Source organism: Fopius arisanus, unplaced genomic scaffold, assembly GCF_000806365.1.
Source record: "Fopius arisanus strain USDA-PBARC FA_bdor unplaced genomic scaffold, ASM80636v1 scaffold00001, whole genome shotgun sequence".
In the NCBI taxonomy this organism is placed as follows: domain Eukaryota; kingdom Metazoa; phylum Arthropoda; class Insecta; order Hymenoptera; family Braconidae; genus Fopius; species Fopius arisanus.
This window is the reverse complement of record NW_011887740.1, coordinates 4378890-4394155: the sequence shown is the minus strand read 5'-3', so window position 1 is coordinate 4394155 and position 15266 is coordinate 4378890. Positions and strand designations below refer to the sequence as shown.

Genomic DNA, 15266 nt, shown 5'->3' with positions numbered 1-15266 from the left:
CATTATTTTTTCACAGTACGATTTATCCAAAAACATCACTTTCTCACCTCTGCTAATTTATTATTCATTATTATTATTATTACCGATGCTTTTGATTTTTTAAGAAAGGGATCAAATCAGAAAAATCATTTATTTAATTAATTTTGAATTTCTAGTTTGAGTAATATTCAGTATTTTACTGTTTTTACTATTGGATAACTACGACGCATTCCCATACATTTTTCTCGATCAATGAAGACCGCGTCGGCCTTGGACTTCAGGTCTGTCTCGAGATTAGCTCGAGTTCGCAGTAATTGCTGGTGTTGAGCCTCACACTCCTGGAGTTTTGAATGGAGAACGTCAATCAGAGCTTTAATTGTTTCAGCTTCTTGGACGATCCTCTGGTGTGCGTAATCGCAGCAGAGCTCGGACTCTGGACGATGACTCCTCGCCTCCAGACGAGTATGCGCCACTTTTAGAGCAGCTGATTTATCAGATATACCTTTTTTTATCAACTCTAAATTTTTCTCGATGCCGAAGATGTCCTTTTGAATCTGAAATCAAAGAAAATTTCACTGAATTTAATCGTTCTTTTATCAAAGGTCGACGATTTCAGGGATTACGTTATGCAAGTGACATTGAATTTTCTGTTTCGCTAATAATGTCTCTGTGATTCTCCTGGACAGTGCGTTGTTGGTGCAGCTCCACGCCTCCCAGATTTTCTGTGCAACAGTATTTATTGTCGAGTCGATTTCACTCTGCAGTCGTTGAGATGTTTCTCGACATTTCTGCGATCTTTTCACGGTATCGTGGGATGCCTGAGCCCAGGACTCAGCATCTGTTGTGCTATAGAAAATCAACTTTATTTTATTTTTTTTTAATCCATTTATATCAATAAATATTATTTCACCCAATTTTTGATTTTCGCAACGCTGCGAGCCTGATCTCAATTGATTAATTAATTAATCTGTTATAAATGCTTATAAAAATAGTCGGGATACTTTTCCTCCTCTAATTACCAGTTGACGTATTTTTCAATGCCACCATAGTACTGCAGGCCATTGCTGAAGTTGTTCAGCTGTTTGCACATCGTGTCAATGCCCAGGGCTGTATTTTTGTTGCTTATGTCCAGCTCCAGATCGTGTTGAGCAGCTCTTCCTCTTGTCAACTGGAAATATCGAGTCAATTATCTTATCGAAGCAGAAAGACCCGGGGAGAAATTACCTGATTCACCGATTCTTTAACGAATTGTTCAAGTTTTTTGAGACAATTCCTGAGATGTTCAATTTCCCTGAGGAGAGCTTGCTCCGGCTCGTCATGAACCAATTCATTGCCTAGGAAATAATTATTCAATTAGTAATCAGTAATTAATTATTATATATATATTAACTGGTGATTGCTGAATTATTGAAGACCTTGTCGAGTCTCTCGATGGTACAGGCACTCCTGGGCGATGTGGATGGGCGCCTCCAGGTCCTGGATGGCCTTCTGCAGGGATCTCTTGCACTCCTGCATCTTTCCATTCTCAATAATTATTCTCTCGAGCTCCATCCCGAGCTCTCCTTCCCAGAAGTTGATATCCGTGATCCTTTCACCAAGTTTTCTGCCCGCATCGTCCTGTCCCACCCGCACCTTCTCATCCGCCTCCCTCATGATCCTCACAGCTGAGTCTCTCAGCTCATCTGAATGAAGATGATTCGCATTGACTTCGTTACCAAGTCTTATCTGATTCTGGCTCCAGTCGCAGGGGGTGTACCTCGTGTAAAGAGCAGCTCGAGCTGCGTGAGAGGGATTTCTATCGAAACCGGTTACCAAGTTGGGAAACCTCAGGGGTTTCGTCGTCATCCCCTGGGGGGTGTAACAGGGGTCCACGTGGTTGTTGGTTATTGGTTGGGAGTGACTGAAAAAGACATTGGGAAATTATAATAATAATGGAAAATTATTGCTCTGACGGATTTTGAAGGTTTCTCACAGAGGCGAGAGCTCCACAGTCTCATATCCCAACGTCGGTCTCCAGGGGTGAGGTCTTGGAGTTTTGTAGTGCTCTCCTACCCTCACAGGAGCTGGAATACCAGAAATTTTCTCCATGCATGGAGAAACATTGACTGAACTCCACGGTTGCAGTTGCTAAAACCAGAAAAATTCAGACCAAGCTCAAGAAGTATTGGTATTTATTTAAAAGTTGATGCGAAATGTCCAGGAATTTGAACTCACGGTGTACATCACCGTGGACGTCTGCATTTTGAAAAAATTCTCACGAAAAACCCCAAAGAACCTGCAAAACTCCCAGTAAAACAAATCAGCCTGAAGCTAACCCCATTTGAAAACCGGAAGCTGCTTGTGAGCCAGGTGGGAGAGGATCACGTGACTCGTCATATGACAGACGGGGTTGGTCAGGCGCGTGAGGGACTTGGTTGATCTCCGAAATCCGTGAGTTTGTCCATCAAATTCAGTGAAAAATTCCACGATAAGCCCACGACGATGAGGAACCCACGATATTTGATAACCTGGGTGTTGATTTTCTTCACGAGTGCACCAATTCTGTCAATCCTCGGTGGAGATGCTGTGCCTGTGTTAATCTGGGGTGGTGATACCTCGGAATCAGGTCCAAGCCCAGTCAATCCACTCGGGAAAACTTCACAGGCAGATTTTGAGAAGATTGTGTCGAAGAAGGTGGATGGATCCCAGCCACCTCTCCTCGTCTTCATGAGGGATAATTTATGTGTCGAGGACTTTGTCCAGCACCGAAAGGTTAGATATCCAGGTTCAATAATTATCGGCACCATTCCAAAACTTTCAAATTCATCCACTGTGTCAAAACACTTTATCCCCAAACGTCAAAATCCACACGTAGTAATTTGTCCTGTCAGTACTCGATAAATGCTCCAATGACTGGTAAATGTGATGTAATGAAATGAGTTGATTTGTTGAATTTATCCACCAGGATTTGGTGCAGCTGAAGAACGTGGGCTCCCTGCAGTATTTTCCAGCAGTGGATTCCCCATTGTCGGTCTTCGAGACTCTCTCGATGTACAATCAATCTGTCGAGGAGTTCGATACTGTTCTTGAGGGGCAACTCATCTTCACGAAGGCCACTGATCTCGATGCAATCGCTGGGACATTCAATATGATAAAAGAGTCGAGTCCCAATCTCATCGGGGTCCTCACTGGTGGATCCTGCAGTTACAGTCGTTCGGAGCGTGTCAGGAGGGCTGTCGAGGTCAAGGCTGACAATACAACCGAATTCCTCATCGCTAGGAATGAGTCCAGGCTGCTTGCTTATGCTGATCGAGCAACTTTCCGAAATGTGAGATAGTTCAAAATCTTTTGTGAAGTGATAAGTGTATTTTTTTGCAATTTTTTATATACATATATGATATATATATGATAAAAATAATTGTTTCGGTATAATAAACTCATCTTTGATTTCAGGGAGCTGACGGGAAAATAATAACTCTGGGTCGTCCAACAACAGTGGAAACAACAGGCAACACCTCCCTGGGTGAGCCAATTCGTGTGAACGCTATGTTCCAAGACGAAGAATCAGTGAAAACTAATCTCATATTCGAAATGATTCGTTCGACCTCCGGTTATTGGTCGATGAAAAAAATCGAGATGCTGAATGAGAACAAGTCAACTGTGGAACTGAAAACTAAGACTGAAATTGTCTTCCCAAAGGACTTCTCCTTCCACTGCAGTCCCATCATTCGATTCATCAATTCAACCGAGAAGGTCTCCCTGAATTTCACAAATTTCCAGATTCAAATGGACGCCAAGAACTTCACTGATAACACATACGACTGCGTTGGCTTCACGTCGATCCCCATCTGGTCAGGAATATTCGTCACCTTCATCCTGGCGATGATAATGATCTGGGGAATATCCATGATCCTAGACATCCGTACCATGGACAGATTCGATGACTCAAAAGGCAAGACCATCACAGTCTCCGCCCAAGAGTGAGAGTTTATTTAATAAATTTGTTCATAAAGAATATATAATTTTCATGTAAATATACACATAAGTCTTGTATATTTCGAGACCTGTTGATTGTTCTCTCAGTATTTATGGTAAAAAAGCAATACTTATTGTTAGTAATCCCTTCAGTGTGATTTTTATTTTAAGAATGAATATCGAAAGAGAGGAACGCACACTCATTCCATTTTTTTTTTTTTCGGAATTTAGAATACTTTTTTTCCATTGAATCCACGAGGGATGTAATATGTTTGATGAGTAATTGTCCAGAATAATTGTCACGGTTGTAAACAGGTTCACAGTTAGTTGAAAAGACGTATCTCTAGCTTTAAATGTATCGATGAGAGAATTACAATATCATTAATCGCAGTGGATGTGCTCCATCTGCGGGGTAACTGAAAATTTTGTCACGATTATGAAAATATGTAATTGAAAATAAAAGTTACTGAAGTAAAAAGATGTAAGAGGATATCTTAGTCTGGAAGTTATGGACTACACGCAGGTATCTCTGCCCCATGGATAACGATAAATGCCATGGAAAGTGGAGGTAGAGTTATAATCTGTGAGGGATCAATTATCACTGGGGTAAAAGGGGGTAGAGATCCATCGGGTTTCAGCTTCAGGATTCCTCCATTCAGTCTTATCTCACTAGAAAAGAACAATTATTTTAAAATATCAATTGACTAATTGATAAATTCTAAATGGCTGAATCTAATTTTCACCTTGATTTTAAAAAGTCCCCCGTTAGAATATACAGAAGTACTTTGGCATTTTTCCTTATCCAGTTTCCCTGGATGGAGATTCGAGCTTTGTGGACATCCAAATTAACTCCGTAAATCGTGACAGCGGGTACTCCACTGATGAGAGAAGTTTCAGGGGTGCAGTGGGCGTATAATCTCAAGGTTCCACTGTTATTGGCGCTCTCCAGGTGGAGGACGTTCTCGGAGACTAGTTTCTTGTAGAGCACACTGACCCACCAGTCAGGATTTGGAACTAAGTCCTTTCCCACCATCGCGTAATTTCCTCCAAAGAGCGTCTGTCGAATGACGACATTCACTCCAGCACTAGCGGAGTAGCCAAGCTTGTCCAGCCACAGAAATCCTGCTACATATCTGTCAGATAACTCTGGGGCACCACCTCCATAGGCAGTACTAGTTTCTGCTGAATAAAATTATTGACAGTTTTTTAATTTTTGTTTAAATCGATGAAATTCATTCGCATGATAATTTATGGAAAACTTACACAGCCACATTTTAATATCTCTACCAGAAATATTGATTGCCCGTTGAAACGCATTGATCTCAGCAGGAAGACGATTGAATACCGCTGGATCAATAAAATCCATGACTTTGGCTTCACGACCGTTTAAATAATATTGATGCCAAGTTACGAAATCCACGCTGTGCCCATCGTTAACCAGAAATGCTGAGGCATAATTGACTCCTTTGTCATCAGGGTCCCCGATGTGATTCGTTTCAGGCCCAACTAGAATACTGGCCTCATACCCGAGGGAGTTGAGAAGATTCCTCAGGTGGAAATGATCCTTTCCCAATTGATCGGGGGGGATAATCCGATCGAAAACGTGGTGGAATGAGTTCGGTTCTAAAAAATCCAAAATGAACCCAAATTTTTGGTAAATTAAATTTTCAACGCAAAACATCGTAGAAAATTTCTCTATAAAATCACGAGATTTTTTAATTTAAATTTCCGGCCTGTAGTAAAAATCAAAGATAATTTCTTTCAAATCCCATGGCCACTTTTCAAATAGTTATATAATTATGTCAACGCGCTAGTTAAATAATTTTGTTTCAATTAAAAAAATCTCACCATTGCCAAGTTGCCAGTCAATTTTCATTTCCCGTCCCTTAGAAAAAGCGATGAGTTTCTTAGCATTCGAGTCATCCCATTGATTGTAAGGAGTTCGAATGAGCACATTGAGATCAAACAGCATTCGCAATCCAGCTCTGCTCGTAAAATCGTAGATCGATATGTAATCAGTGTCAGTCAGTGTGAAATTACTGATATCCTCTCCATCGACTGGATTTCTCCTCATATTCCCCTCAACGGTTTCATTAAAGATAAGACAATCAGCAGAAGTGCCACCGATCCTGACGAACGCGGGGCTCAGATGTCGAGCCAAATTGACGAGTCTCTCGTCGTTGATGGGGAGTTTCTTCATATCCCTGAGGAGAGATGAGTCCAGCCCGAATGACAGGAATCTCGGGGAGGTTTTGTGGATGACTTCTCTTGAGGCGTCTAGGAGTACAACGTAACTCTTCCCCGAACGGTGGAAACTCACGTTCCAGACGGCTATGACGAAGAGAGCCATGAAGAAACCCACGATCACTGATGTACAGATCGACCTGCAGACGTTTCCTGGAAAACAATGCCTCAATATTTTATACCACTTGGTAATTACAAATATTTATATTTCCCAGCGATTTCTGATAATCTCAATTAAAAATTCATACATATTTATTTTAGAATAATTATTTATTCTTGGAGATGAAATCTTACAGTTCAAATCAGGTCCTCAAAACCCCCGCCAAAACACCGGGGATTCACCACGACGGTGAAAGAATTATTTACACCTGAAATGTGTTTTAATCTCCAAAAAAATAATTATATTCAGGTTTAGCCTTGAAAAACAGATGATCCTTCCCCATGTGGGGTAGAGTGATCTCTTTTCCACGGCGTAATTTTGACATAATTACGAGAAATATGAAAATGTTAGTTTTCAGGCGTGAGTCTGAAAAACCAATGACTCCGATAATATCGATCATTACCATTCGGCTTCTCTATATTCTGGTACTGCTGTCTCGGCCAAAAATTCGTCTCAAAGTAGGACATGATTTTGTCAGTTTAATTGAAGAGGATGTGTCAAACTGAAGGACAAGTATCGGTGTCGTCTTTGCCGGCGTACGCATGCGCGGGGAATGACGATGAAACGATGAAAATTCATTGGTGGAACGAGAACGACATAAACAAAACAGCGCGACAACTCAATCGAGCAACACTCATTGAAACCCCCGATAAACAGCTGATAATGAGCAAAAACACAAGTGGGTGGCATAATTATCATCTTCGTTATTCATCCATTGAAGACAAAAGAGTTCATTTCGAAAATAGGTAATCAAGCCTATGATTATTTTTAATCTCACAATTCCTATATCGTAATATTGAAAATTCTCCTTCTCTCGCATAATCGTCGATTGATAAATAATCAGTCTCAGTGTGAAATTACGCTGGGATACTCCCAACTGCAATCCTAATTTTTGTGTGTACTTCTCAGACTGATTAATCGGTAATTAATCCATAATTTATCGTCACAATAATTATCACGCGGGTGGCTAAAATGGACAAATAAAAGAATGAAGGGATAGAGGAGTAAAGGAATGTTGAAAGACAAATACTTATTACTCTTTTCTCAAGTTATTTTTATTGCAATTCTTTATATACATCCATTATTTCCGTTGGAATTTCAATCTGAGTTTCTTAAGTGGACTTTTCACCGAGATTTTCCCCCGATTAGGCAAATTATTGTGCTTGGAAGATTTGGAATTTGTGGGAATCTCTTCTGGATTGGTTTCCCTCCTCTTCCTCCTTCTGCGTCTTACTCTAGACGACGATTCACTGGAGCTGGAGACTTGGGGAATCCTGGAACCACTTCTGTATCTCTGATTCCTATACGAAACACTCCGCCTCCTCTTACGTTTGAGTCGTGAATTCGACTCAATGGAGCTCAGCTCGTCTTCAGCCCAGAACTGGTCCCCTTCCTCAGAAATTTTCAATGGAGAATTGACCTTTCGATGAAAGTACGCCGAAATAATTTCAAATCTGACAATTCAGTTGATAATCTCGAGGGAATTATCGTATAATCTTTATTGAATTAACTGTATCTCACAAAATACTCGGGGAAGCTCCCAAGAGGCTGAGAAGACACACTGCCCTCGTCTTCAGCTACTGAAAATCCCAACGAGTCTCTCCACCGACAGCTCATCCTCAAATTTCCTCGATGAACTATTTCTCACAATATTTTACCCAAAAGAAAATTAATAACTTGATAATTTTATAACTCATACCTAAACGCGTCACTCAGTGTCCGCCATTTTTCAATAAAAAAAAAACAATAGAAAATAATGAAGGCGCATTATCTTGACGTCTGAATGAATCGAATGAATCTGTACAACGCGATGGGAGATTTGAACTTCATCTAATCGTTCTCCGATTTTCTTCGTTTCTTCATTCTTGGGCTCTCGGTGTCGAGGGGACTTGGTGTCACTAGACTTCTTTTTCGTTTTATTAAACTGCTTTCACTGGTCTCACTGCTGCTGCTCGTAGCTGTTCGAGTCTCTCGTCTGAAAGCTCCCTCGCCAGTCGCCTCCACCAGAATCTGCATGCTCTGAAGACACTCCTCTTGCATAGACACTGCCATTTTATAAACAAAGCTATCCGATTTATTATACATAATGGCATTCTGGAACATGAGCATGACATCCCTCTGGAATTGCATATTAGTCCTGATGGTTCCATTATCGATATTTTTTTTAATAGTGGACAAGTCCATGGGCCTGAAAACCACAGAGTGGTATCCTGGTGCCTGATCCTCCGTAATTGGCCTCAGAAACAGAGAGGCGTACTTGTGAGTTGCCAAACGACTGTAATGAAGGAGAATCGATTTTTTCCATATCTTGTACTCGGCGGTGTCACTGGTCTCAGTCTCAGGTTCGCTATCGACGACAGCATTTTGCTTCTTGGAGTACGTCTTGATCGCTCTGCCTGCTGGTAGTTTAGCCATGGAGGACTCCTCCTCCTCGACATCAGTGTCATCAGCAGCACTGGCATTCTCCTCCTTCTTACCCTCCGCGTCTTCCTTCTTGACCTCATCTCCCTGCTTCTGCTCCGCCTCCTCAGGCTTCACCTCATTCTCAGGCTTCTCTGTACAATCCTCCACGGGTTCCTCCTTGACGCAGTGCTCAGGCTCTGGTTTCTGCTCACTCTCCTCCTTCTCCTCGATCTTCACCTCGAGCTTGATCTCGTTCTCCTCCTCCACCTCCGCCTCCTTCTCTTTTTTATCCAGAGGTAGTTCCTCGAGTTCATTCGGCAGCACTGAAGCCTCCAGCTCTTCATCGGGATCAGTTTTGGGGAACTTCCTCTCAGGTTCCTTTGCCACGTCATCCTTGAGCTCCTGAGTCTTCTCATCCCCAGCCTCAGGGGATTTGGAGCTCTCTTGAGATCCTTTCGGCCCGTCTTTTTCCTTGAGTTCATTCACGTCGTCAGTGGAGGTTGAAGTTGTATCAGAATCTTTGACGTTTAATTTTTCCCCAGAGTCCTGAGTCTCCGATGATTTCTCTGCCTGTTCAATTTTCTCCGGCTTCTCAGACTTCTCAGATTTCTCGATCTTTTCAGACTTTTCGGGTACCTCAGATTTCTCTGTCTTTTCAGACTTCTCCGATTTCTCCAACTTCTCCGACTTCTCAGTCTTCTCAATCTTTTCAGCCTTCTCAATCGTCTCAGGCTGCTCTGACTTTCCAGACTTCTCAGACACCGCAGACTCCTCTTCTCCTGGAGTATCAACAACAGAAAGAACTTTCTCCTCAGATTCTTTAGAAGACTCTTCCTTCACTTCTGACTCTTTCTCCCCCTGGTTACCCTCAGGTTCTTTCAGTAGCTCTTCCTTCTCCTCATCTGGCTTTATCCTCTCCACATTCTCACAATCCTCCTCCTTTCCCTTTTCAACCTCATCAACCACCTCCGCTGTCTGTCCGTCCTCCTCAGGTTTCGCAGGATTTTCCACATCAGTTCTCTCCTCCATCTCCTCTGGCTTTTCCTCCACCTCATTCTCCCTCTTCTCCGTCTTCTCCTCAGGATCAGTCTGCAGAGGTTTCCCCTCAGGTTCAGTGCTCTCTCCAGGCTCCTGTACCTCGCCCTTTTCCTCCTCTGCCTCCTTGATTCTCTCCTCATCCTTCTTTTCACTCTTAACATCCTCCTCGTCCTTCCTCTCCTCCTCCCTCACCTCGTCCACCTCCATAATTCCCTCCTCACTTTTTCTCGCGTCCTCAACTACCTCTGGAGCCTTTTCAGGCTCAATGGTAGTCCCAATGATCTCAGCAATGCTCGATGTACTCTGGTCGATCTCACCAATTACCTCACTATGTGGAGATCCAGAGGAAGCAGTCTCCTCCACACTTTTCACACCCTTATCCTCCACCGGATTAGGAAGTGCCTCAATAATTCCAGGCCCCTCAGTCTTTGGGCTCTTGGTTATCTCCTCTTTAATCAACTCCTCGATGTCCCCGATTATCTCATTAATCTCATCTTTATCGATCACCTCGGGGAGTTTGTCCTTACCAATGACATCATCGATGTGATCAATAATTTGGACCATAGAATCATTCACTGGAATACCAGCGGCTGGAATTGGACTTGCATGATTCGTCACTTTACTCCTCGAGGGATCAACTGAGTTCTGTGTACCTTGGAGATTGGTGATATTCCTTGGGAGATTCGAGGGCAACTCCAGGAGCATGGAAAGCGTGGGTGCCCCAGCAGAGGGTCGTTCAGAGACTGACGAGGCAAGGGTAGATGTGATGAAGTGGTGAAGCTGAGGGCCAGCTACTGTGGTAATCTGGGGGGCTGGAGATTTCGTGGTAGCTCCCAAGAGACTGGCAATCGTTGGAGAAGTGGTGGTGGCTGTGGATGGAGGGTTCTGGATCTGAGTGGTGGGACTGGGAGATTTTAAGAGGCTCGTCAGCAGGGGAGAGCGTCCCCCTCGGTTCTTCCTGTCCTCCTCTGTTTCTGGCTGGAGCTCCTGCACATCTGAGCCCTCCGGCACAGCCTCCAGGGTCTTCTTCGAGGCCTGAGGAGTGACAGGTTCACTCTTCTGCTGTCGCTTCGCCAGCCAGGCTGAATGCGCCCTCGCCTTCTGCTCCGCTTCCCTCTCCTCCTGCTCAATTGCCTGCCACATCCTCTGAAGTTTATCATCAGTGATGTTTCCTGATCGCAGGAGATTCACCTCGTGCTTCAGCTGCTGGTACTCGTCTCTTTGGAATGCCAGTATCTGACCCAACTCTGTTATCCTCTCTTGGGTCAGACGACGAACTATTGATTCACCTGTTGTCTCACCACTCTCTCGTTTCTTTCGCTTTGGTGTGTCGGCATTCTCCAAGAGTATTGCATACTGAATTGCACAAGACTTCTGGGAGAACCAGTCCGGAGGACGCAGTGCCTCTTTCTCAGCAAAGGGACGCAAGGATCTTGACACTGATATCCAATTCTGGTCCCCAGATTTCAGGACACTCGACGCCAGGCACAGCTGTTCACGTGTACTCCACGTGTCGCAAGACTCGCGTTTTAATTTCAGTCCTGAGAATTGCAGGTTTTTTGTTAATTTGGGGGCATTGTTTATTTATTTGAATTATGGAAGGTTGGAATTCGAAGGCTAACCTCAAAGATCGTCTTCGATTCCTCTTCAACTTAATGCTTCATTAAAATATCCAAAAATACTCACTATCTTGGACTGAGGCCATCCCTGCAATTCCAATGATTTTCGCAGGCAATGAATGTTACTACTCTGATTTTTTTTCAGGATTATCAGTTCAGGTTGCTCGCGGCAGAATCCAAACAAAACATTGGCACTAGGACAAACAATTAATTTTTCTGGGTGTCGGTAATATAGGGATTGTATTTTCGATAGTTTATTAATAAATTTTATTATTTTCTTGATATTTTAGGAGCATTTAATAAATATTCGCAATATTTGCATTTAATGATAAATATTTGATAGATTTAATTGAAAGGTAATTCTGGCTAGTGGAGGAAAATCGAGGGAATTACTTGGAATTATTTGGAAGGGCAGAATATCTTGAATGAAAAAAAAAAACATATGGTTTCTTATTTCATACTTATTTTTTATTCCTATTCTATATGTTAAATGCTATTTATAAAAGAAAATGAAGTGAAAAATTCACAAATGCTGACAATAATGTAATTACTTAACGTAGTCGCAATGATTTCTATCAGTTACATTACATTTCTTCGTCTTCTCCAACATGCGGGAATTTTCATAACTTCATTATTATCCTACAAGATTTGATTTAATTTTTTTGTACATTTTTTTTCCTAAAATCGAGTCAGGCCGCGTACAAATGACGTTCCGGGTGACTAATTTAGTTTTATCTTCGTTGAGATGTAGTTTAAAAATGTGCAATGCAATTGTGATTTTAATTGTATTTTATTTGTATTCCTAAAATTGGTTTTCTCTTATGACAAGTTTTTGTGGTATATTTCATGGAGACATGAATTGTTTTTTAGTCTTTTTCGCAGTACCCTAGTTTTATTTATTTTTTTTTCTTTCTTTTTCGTTTCAATTTTATTTGTTACTGTTACCACGCACCTTGATAAACCTTACGAGACAAATGTTGACAAATAAACATAATTGTCATATACGTGGGACGAGTTGTCAATAAATTTCGAATATTGATTCTCAATACATTATTTCAAGCCTTTCAGCGCAGCAAGTAAGTAACGTAACGATAATAATCCGGAAGATTTGTTAAAACAGGCCATGAGCAGGACTACGTATGAAATATTTCCTGTAAAAAATATTTAACAGGGATTTCTCGAGAATATCGATACTTTAAACTTTTTTTTAATGTTGAGCTGTCATTCAATTATGAATATTAAAAATAATATGTCAGGAATTTCGCATACGTTCCCCAATGCGAGATAATTCCCCTCCCTCAACCTTCATTAATAATTCAAGCGATTAAAAATAAAAGTACTCGGGTAACTCGTAACGTGCAAAATGGAAGACCAAAAACGTAAAATTCCTACAGAAGAAATAAAATATTCAATTTAAAACGTCACAACTGGTTGACAAGTCACAAAATCAATCGAAAATAATTCCCCACCCCCCAAAAAAGAATAACGAATAAACGGTATCTTCAAAAGTGTTTTGCAACTAATAAAGATTTATTGAAAATCATATAAAACCTTCATTAAAAAATTGATATATCAACATTCTCCAATATTCACAGCCCTACCAGGACTTCACGATCACTCGTATGAATAAAACGAAGAGGGAAATAATTCTAAACTGCAGAGGCAAAGTAGTTAGCAAAAAGATTTCGAGACTGAACGTGAGGAAAATTTCAGAAAGCTCCCAACCAATTTTTTTCTGTTTATCCTTGTCTTTTTCACTGACAACTAATGGCGTTAAGTACATCTTCATAGTATTCTACCCATTTCGTTTTTTTGTCGTTTTAGTATTTTTATGATTTTTTTGTTATTTCATTTCGTTACTTTTGATTCTTACAGAGACTGATCTATGGGACAGTAATGCGGCAAGCGTTAGTGCTAATTGCCTAGGAAAGATAGTTGATTGCCAATACGAGGTATTTTCCTTCCACTGATTAAAGTAAAAAGAGGAAACAGGCTTCGAGTTTACTGCAATGGCTCTATCCATATTTTTTTAGTCCTTTTTTTGGTTTTTGTTAATTTTTTTTTTCTCGTCTTTCTCGTCTTTTTCAGTCAGTTTTTCATCGCGATGAAGGGGTTCTTAACCCGAGTAAATTCCCAGTCTCTAACGAGTCTTGTTCATTACTCTATTTTGAATTAATTCTTTTGATACAGTATGACCCTTCTACGACGATTCACTGGCTATTTCCGATGTCGTACTTACGGATGATTTAAACGAGGGGACGAATTCAGCCGCATTTGGATTTAATGTACTCTAAAAGGAGTAAAACAATTCAAATTAGGAATGTCCCAGTAATCCTTCATTTTTTATTTTAATTTTAATTAATTATTTTCAAACTTACAGATTTAGCAAGCTCTCCATGAACCCTGAGGCTTCCCAACTGCTGGCACAATTCATTCCCACTATTTTCCCCCGAAACCGCATTACACCAAGCAACAGACGTTTGATTCCTCTGGTGCTGCCTCTCCTCCTCCAACATCGCCTCGAGACACTCCTCCATCAGTTCCTCCTCTTCAAGTTGCTCCATAACCTTGAGAAAAATAACAATCGTTTCTTGCAAGTGAGTAAAAATCCAACTCGTTCACAATTACGATTTTTTCACGAATGACAGAGTGGAATTCAACAATTCTGATTTAATTTTGAAGCTCTCTTCTCAAATCGTCGAGACGAAATGAAACTCATAAAATAAAAATTCCTTCGTCATTCTATGAAAAATTTCCAAACGAGAATTCAATTGATGTTATTAATCACCTGTTTATCGAACTCCTCCTCGTTCTCCATCCACATATACTCCGAAAAATCTCCATTCTCCCCCCCAGGAATATCAGGTTCACTCTCTACATTGTCCAGGTACGATATGACCCCACTCTCATGCCCATAATATCCATTACCAGAGCCTCCAGTCGGTATCTTCATCTTCATGCCCAGTAATAACTATTACTACCTGCAATAACGATAAATCTCCAATTACGACACTCATCAATATTATCTTCACAAAACTCACTCCCCGATGACGTTGGCCACCAAAATAATCGGATTGTACTAACAAAAACGTACAATAGCAAGTGAATAGGTCCGGTGGAGTGAGCAAGGGGAAAGTTGGGAGTCAAAAAATTCAGCCTTGGTGGGAATTTACGTCGAGTCACCTTGAGACGATGAATAATAAACTAAAGAAAATAAAGGAGGACCAGGCCATTTGCTTCTATCCCTGATAAACCCGTGCATATGTCTCTCAATTGTTGACAATTTACCTCGAATTTATTGATAAAACTGTTAAATATTAGCACAACTTGACAATTTTGTGACACCCCAACCTCATATCCCATCAGAAAACACTAGACAAATGAATGATCAATTCGTTTTGTGACGAAATCGTTTCGGTTTTATTTTTTTTTTTTATGGAATATTTTTGTCTCGGTACACTCCCACGCGAAGCCTCTGAACTTGTTTTGGGGGGTAGGTAAATGTTGGAGAGAGTTTTTGTGGTTTTTATTCACTAACCTTTGGGAATATGTTGAAATGAACGGTAGATTATTCACTGGATTTGGGAAACTCCTGTTGCAAATTGAGACGTAAAATCAGCGACAATCAGATACCCAACGGGGAAGATCTATCGAGAGAGGCATATAACTTCACGAATACTAATGTAATGTTTTTCTTTCACTTTTGCGTGTGACTGAACGGTGCTGCCACCGTTCTCACATCAGAGCTTCTTCACAGGTTTTTCATGAGCTTTTTTTATGGAATGTTCTCTCAGGGTGAGATTTAACGAAGTTATTTCTGGATTCTCCAGGATTTTTGAGGATCATTTTCGGGGTTCCTGGAGGCAGGT

The 15266-nt window shown here is 41.2% G+C and overlaps 6 protein-coding genes across 9 annotated transcripts; 1 reads left to right on the top strand and 5 right to left on the bottom strand.

The window, feature by feature from the left end:
• Positions 1-66: 66 nt before the first annotated feature.
• LOC105263766 (tektin-3) lies at positions 67-2283 on the bottom strand. Its single transcript, XM_011300189.1, has 7 exons — positions 2194-2283; positions 1952-2106; positions 1395-1879; positions 1204-1313; positions 999-1147; positions 603-825; positions 67-533 (listed from the first exon to the last, which is right to left on the bottom strand). The coding sequence occupies exons 1-7, from the start codon at positions 2218-2220 to the stop codon at positions 168-170; spliced, it is 1515 nt and encodes a 504-aa protein (XP_011298491.1). The 5' UTR covers positions 2221-2283; the 3' UTR covers positions 67-167.
• An 84-nt stretch (positions 2284-2367) lies between these two features.
• Positions 2368-4413, top strand: LOC105263751 (uncharacterized). Its single transcript, XM_011300164.1, has 3 exons — positions 2368-2730; positions 2924-3286; positions 3412-4413. The coding sequence occupies exons 1-3, from the start codon at positions 2461-2463 to the stop codon at positions 3940-3942; spliced, it is 1164 nt and encodes a 387-aa protein (XP_011298466.1). The 5' UTR covers positions 2368-2460; the 3' UTR covers positions 3943-4413.
• On the bottom strand, positions 4142-6873 carry LOC105263758 (heparanase). Its single transcript, XM_011300175.1, has 5 exons — positions 6741-6873; positions 5782-6330; positions 5197-5556; positions 4677-5115; positions 4142-4602 (listed from the first exon to the last, which is right to left on the bottom strand). Exons 1-5 carry the CDS (start codon positions 6802-6804, stop codon positions 4440-4442), a joined length of 1575 nt encoding a protein of 524 aa, XP_011298477.1. The 5' UTR covers positions 6805-6873; the 3' UTR covers positions 4142-4439.
• A 506-nt stretch (positions 6874-7379) lies between these two features.
• Positions 7380-8055, bottom strand: LOC105263711 (uncharacterized). The gene is made up of 2 exons (XM_011300103.1): positions 7859-8055; positions 7380-7757 (listed from the first exon to the last, which is right to left on the bottom strand). Exons 1-2 carry the CDS (start codon positions 7952-7954, stop codon positions 7419-7421), a joined length of 435 nt encoding a protein of 144 aa, XP_011298405.1. The 5' UTR covers positions 7955-8055; the 3' UTR covers positions 7380-7418.
• A 19-nt stretch (positions 8056-8074) lies between these two features.
• LOC105263722 (Bromodomain containing 8) lies at positions 8075-11556 on the bottom strand. Its single transcript, XM_011300114.1, has 2 exons — positions 11465-11556; positions 8075-11319 (listed from the first exon to the last, which is right to left on the bottom strand). Exons 1-2 carry the CDS (start codon positions 11481-11483, stop codon positions 8168-8170), a joined length of 3171 nt encoding a protein of 1056 aa, XP_011298416.1. The 5' UTR covers positions 11484-11556; the 3' UTR covers positions 8075-8167.
• On the bottom strand, positions 11507-15242 carry Paip2 (polyA-binding protein interacting protein 2). 4 transcript variants are annotated; one of them, XM_011300151.1, is made up of 5 exons: positions 14936-15242; positions 14186-14378; positions 13776-13964; positions 13637-13687; positions 11507-11591 (listed from the first exon to the last, which is right to left on the bottom strand). In XM_011300151.1, exons 2-5 carry the CDS (start codon positions 14354-14356, stop codon positions 11553-11555), a joined length of 450 nt encoding a protein of 149 aa, XP_011298453.1. In that variant the 5' UTR covers positions 14357-14378; positions 14936-15242; the 3' UTR covers positions 11507-11552. The 4 variants fall into 4 exon arrangements, with proteins under 4 accessions (XP_011298453.1, XP_011298426.1, XP_011298435.1 ...); XM_011300124.1 differs by lacking the exon at positions 11507-11591 and having other exon boundaries at positions 11848-13687; positions 14936-15131; XM_011300133.1 differs by lacking the exons at positions 11507-11591; positions 14936-15242 and adding an exon at positions 14686-14846 and having other exon boundaries at positions 11848-13687.
• Between the last annotated feature and the right edge of the window lie 24 nt (positions 15243-15266).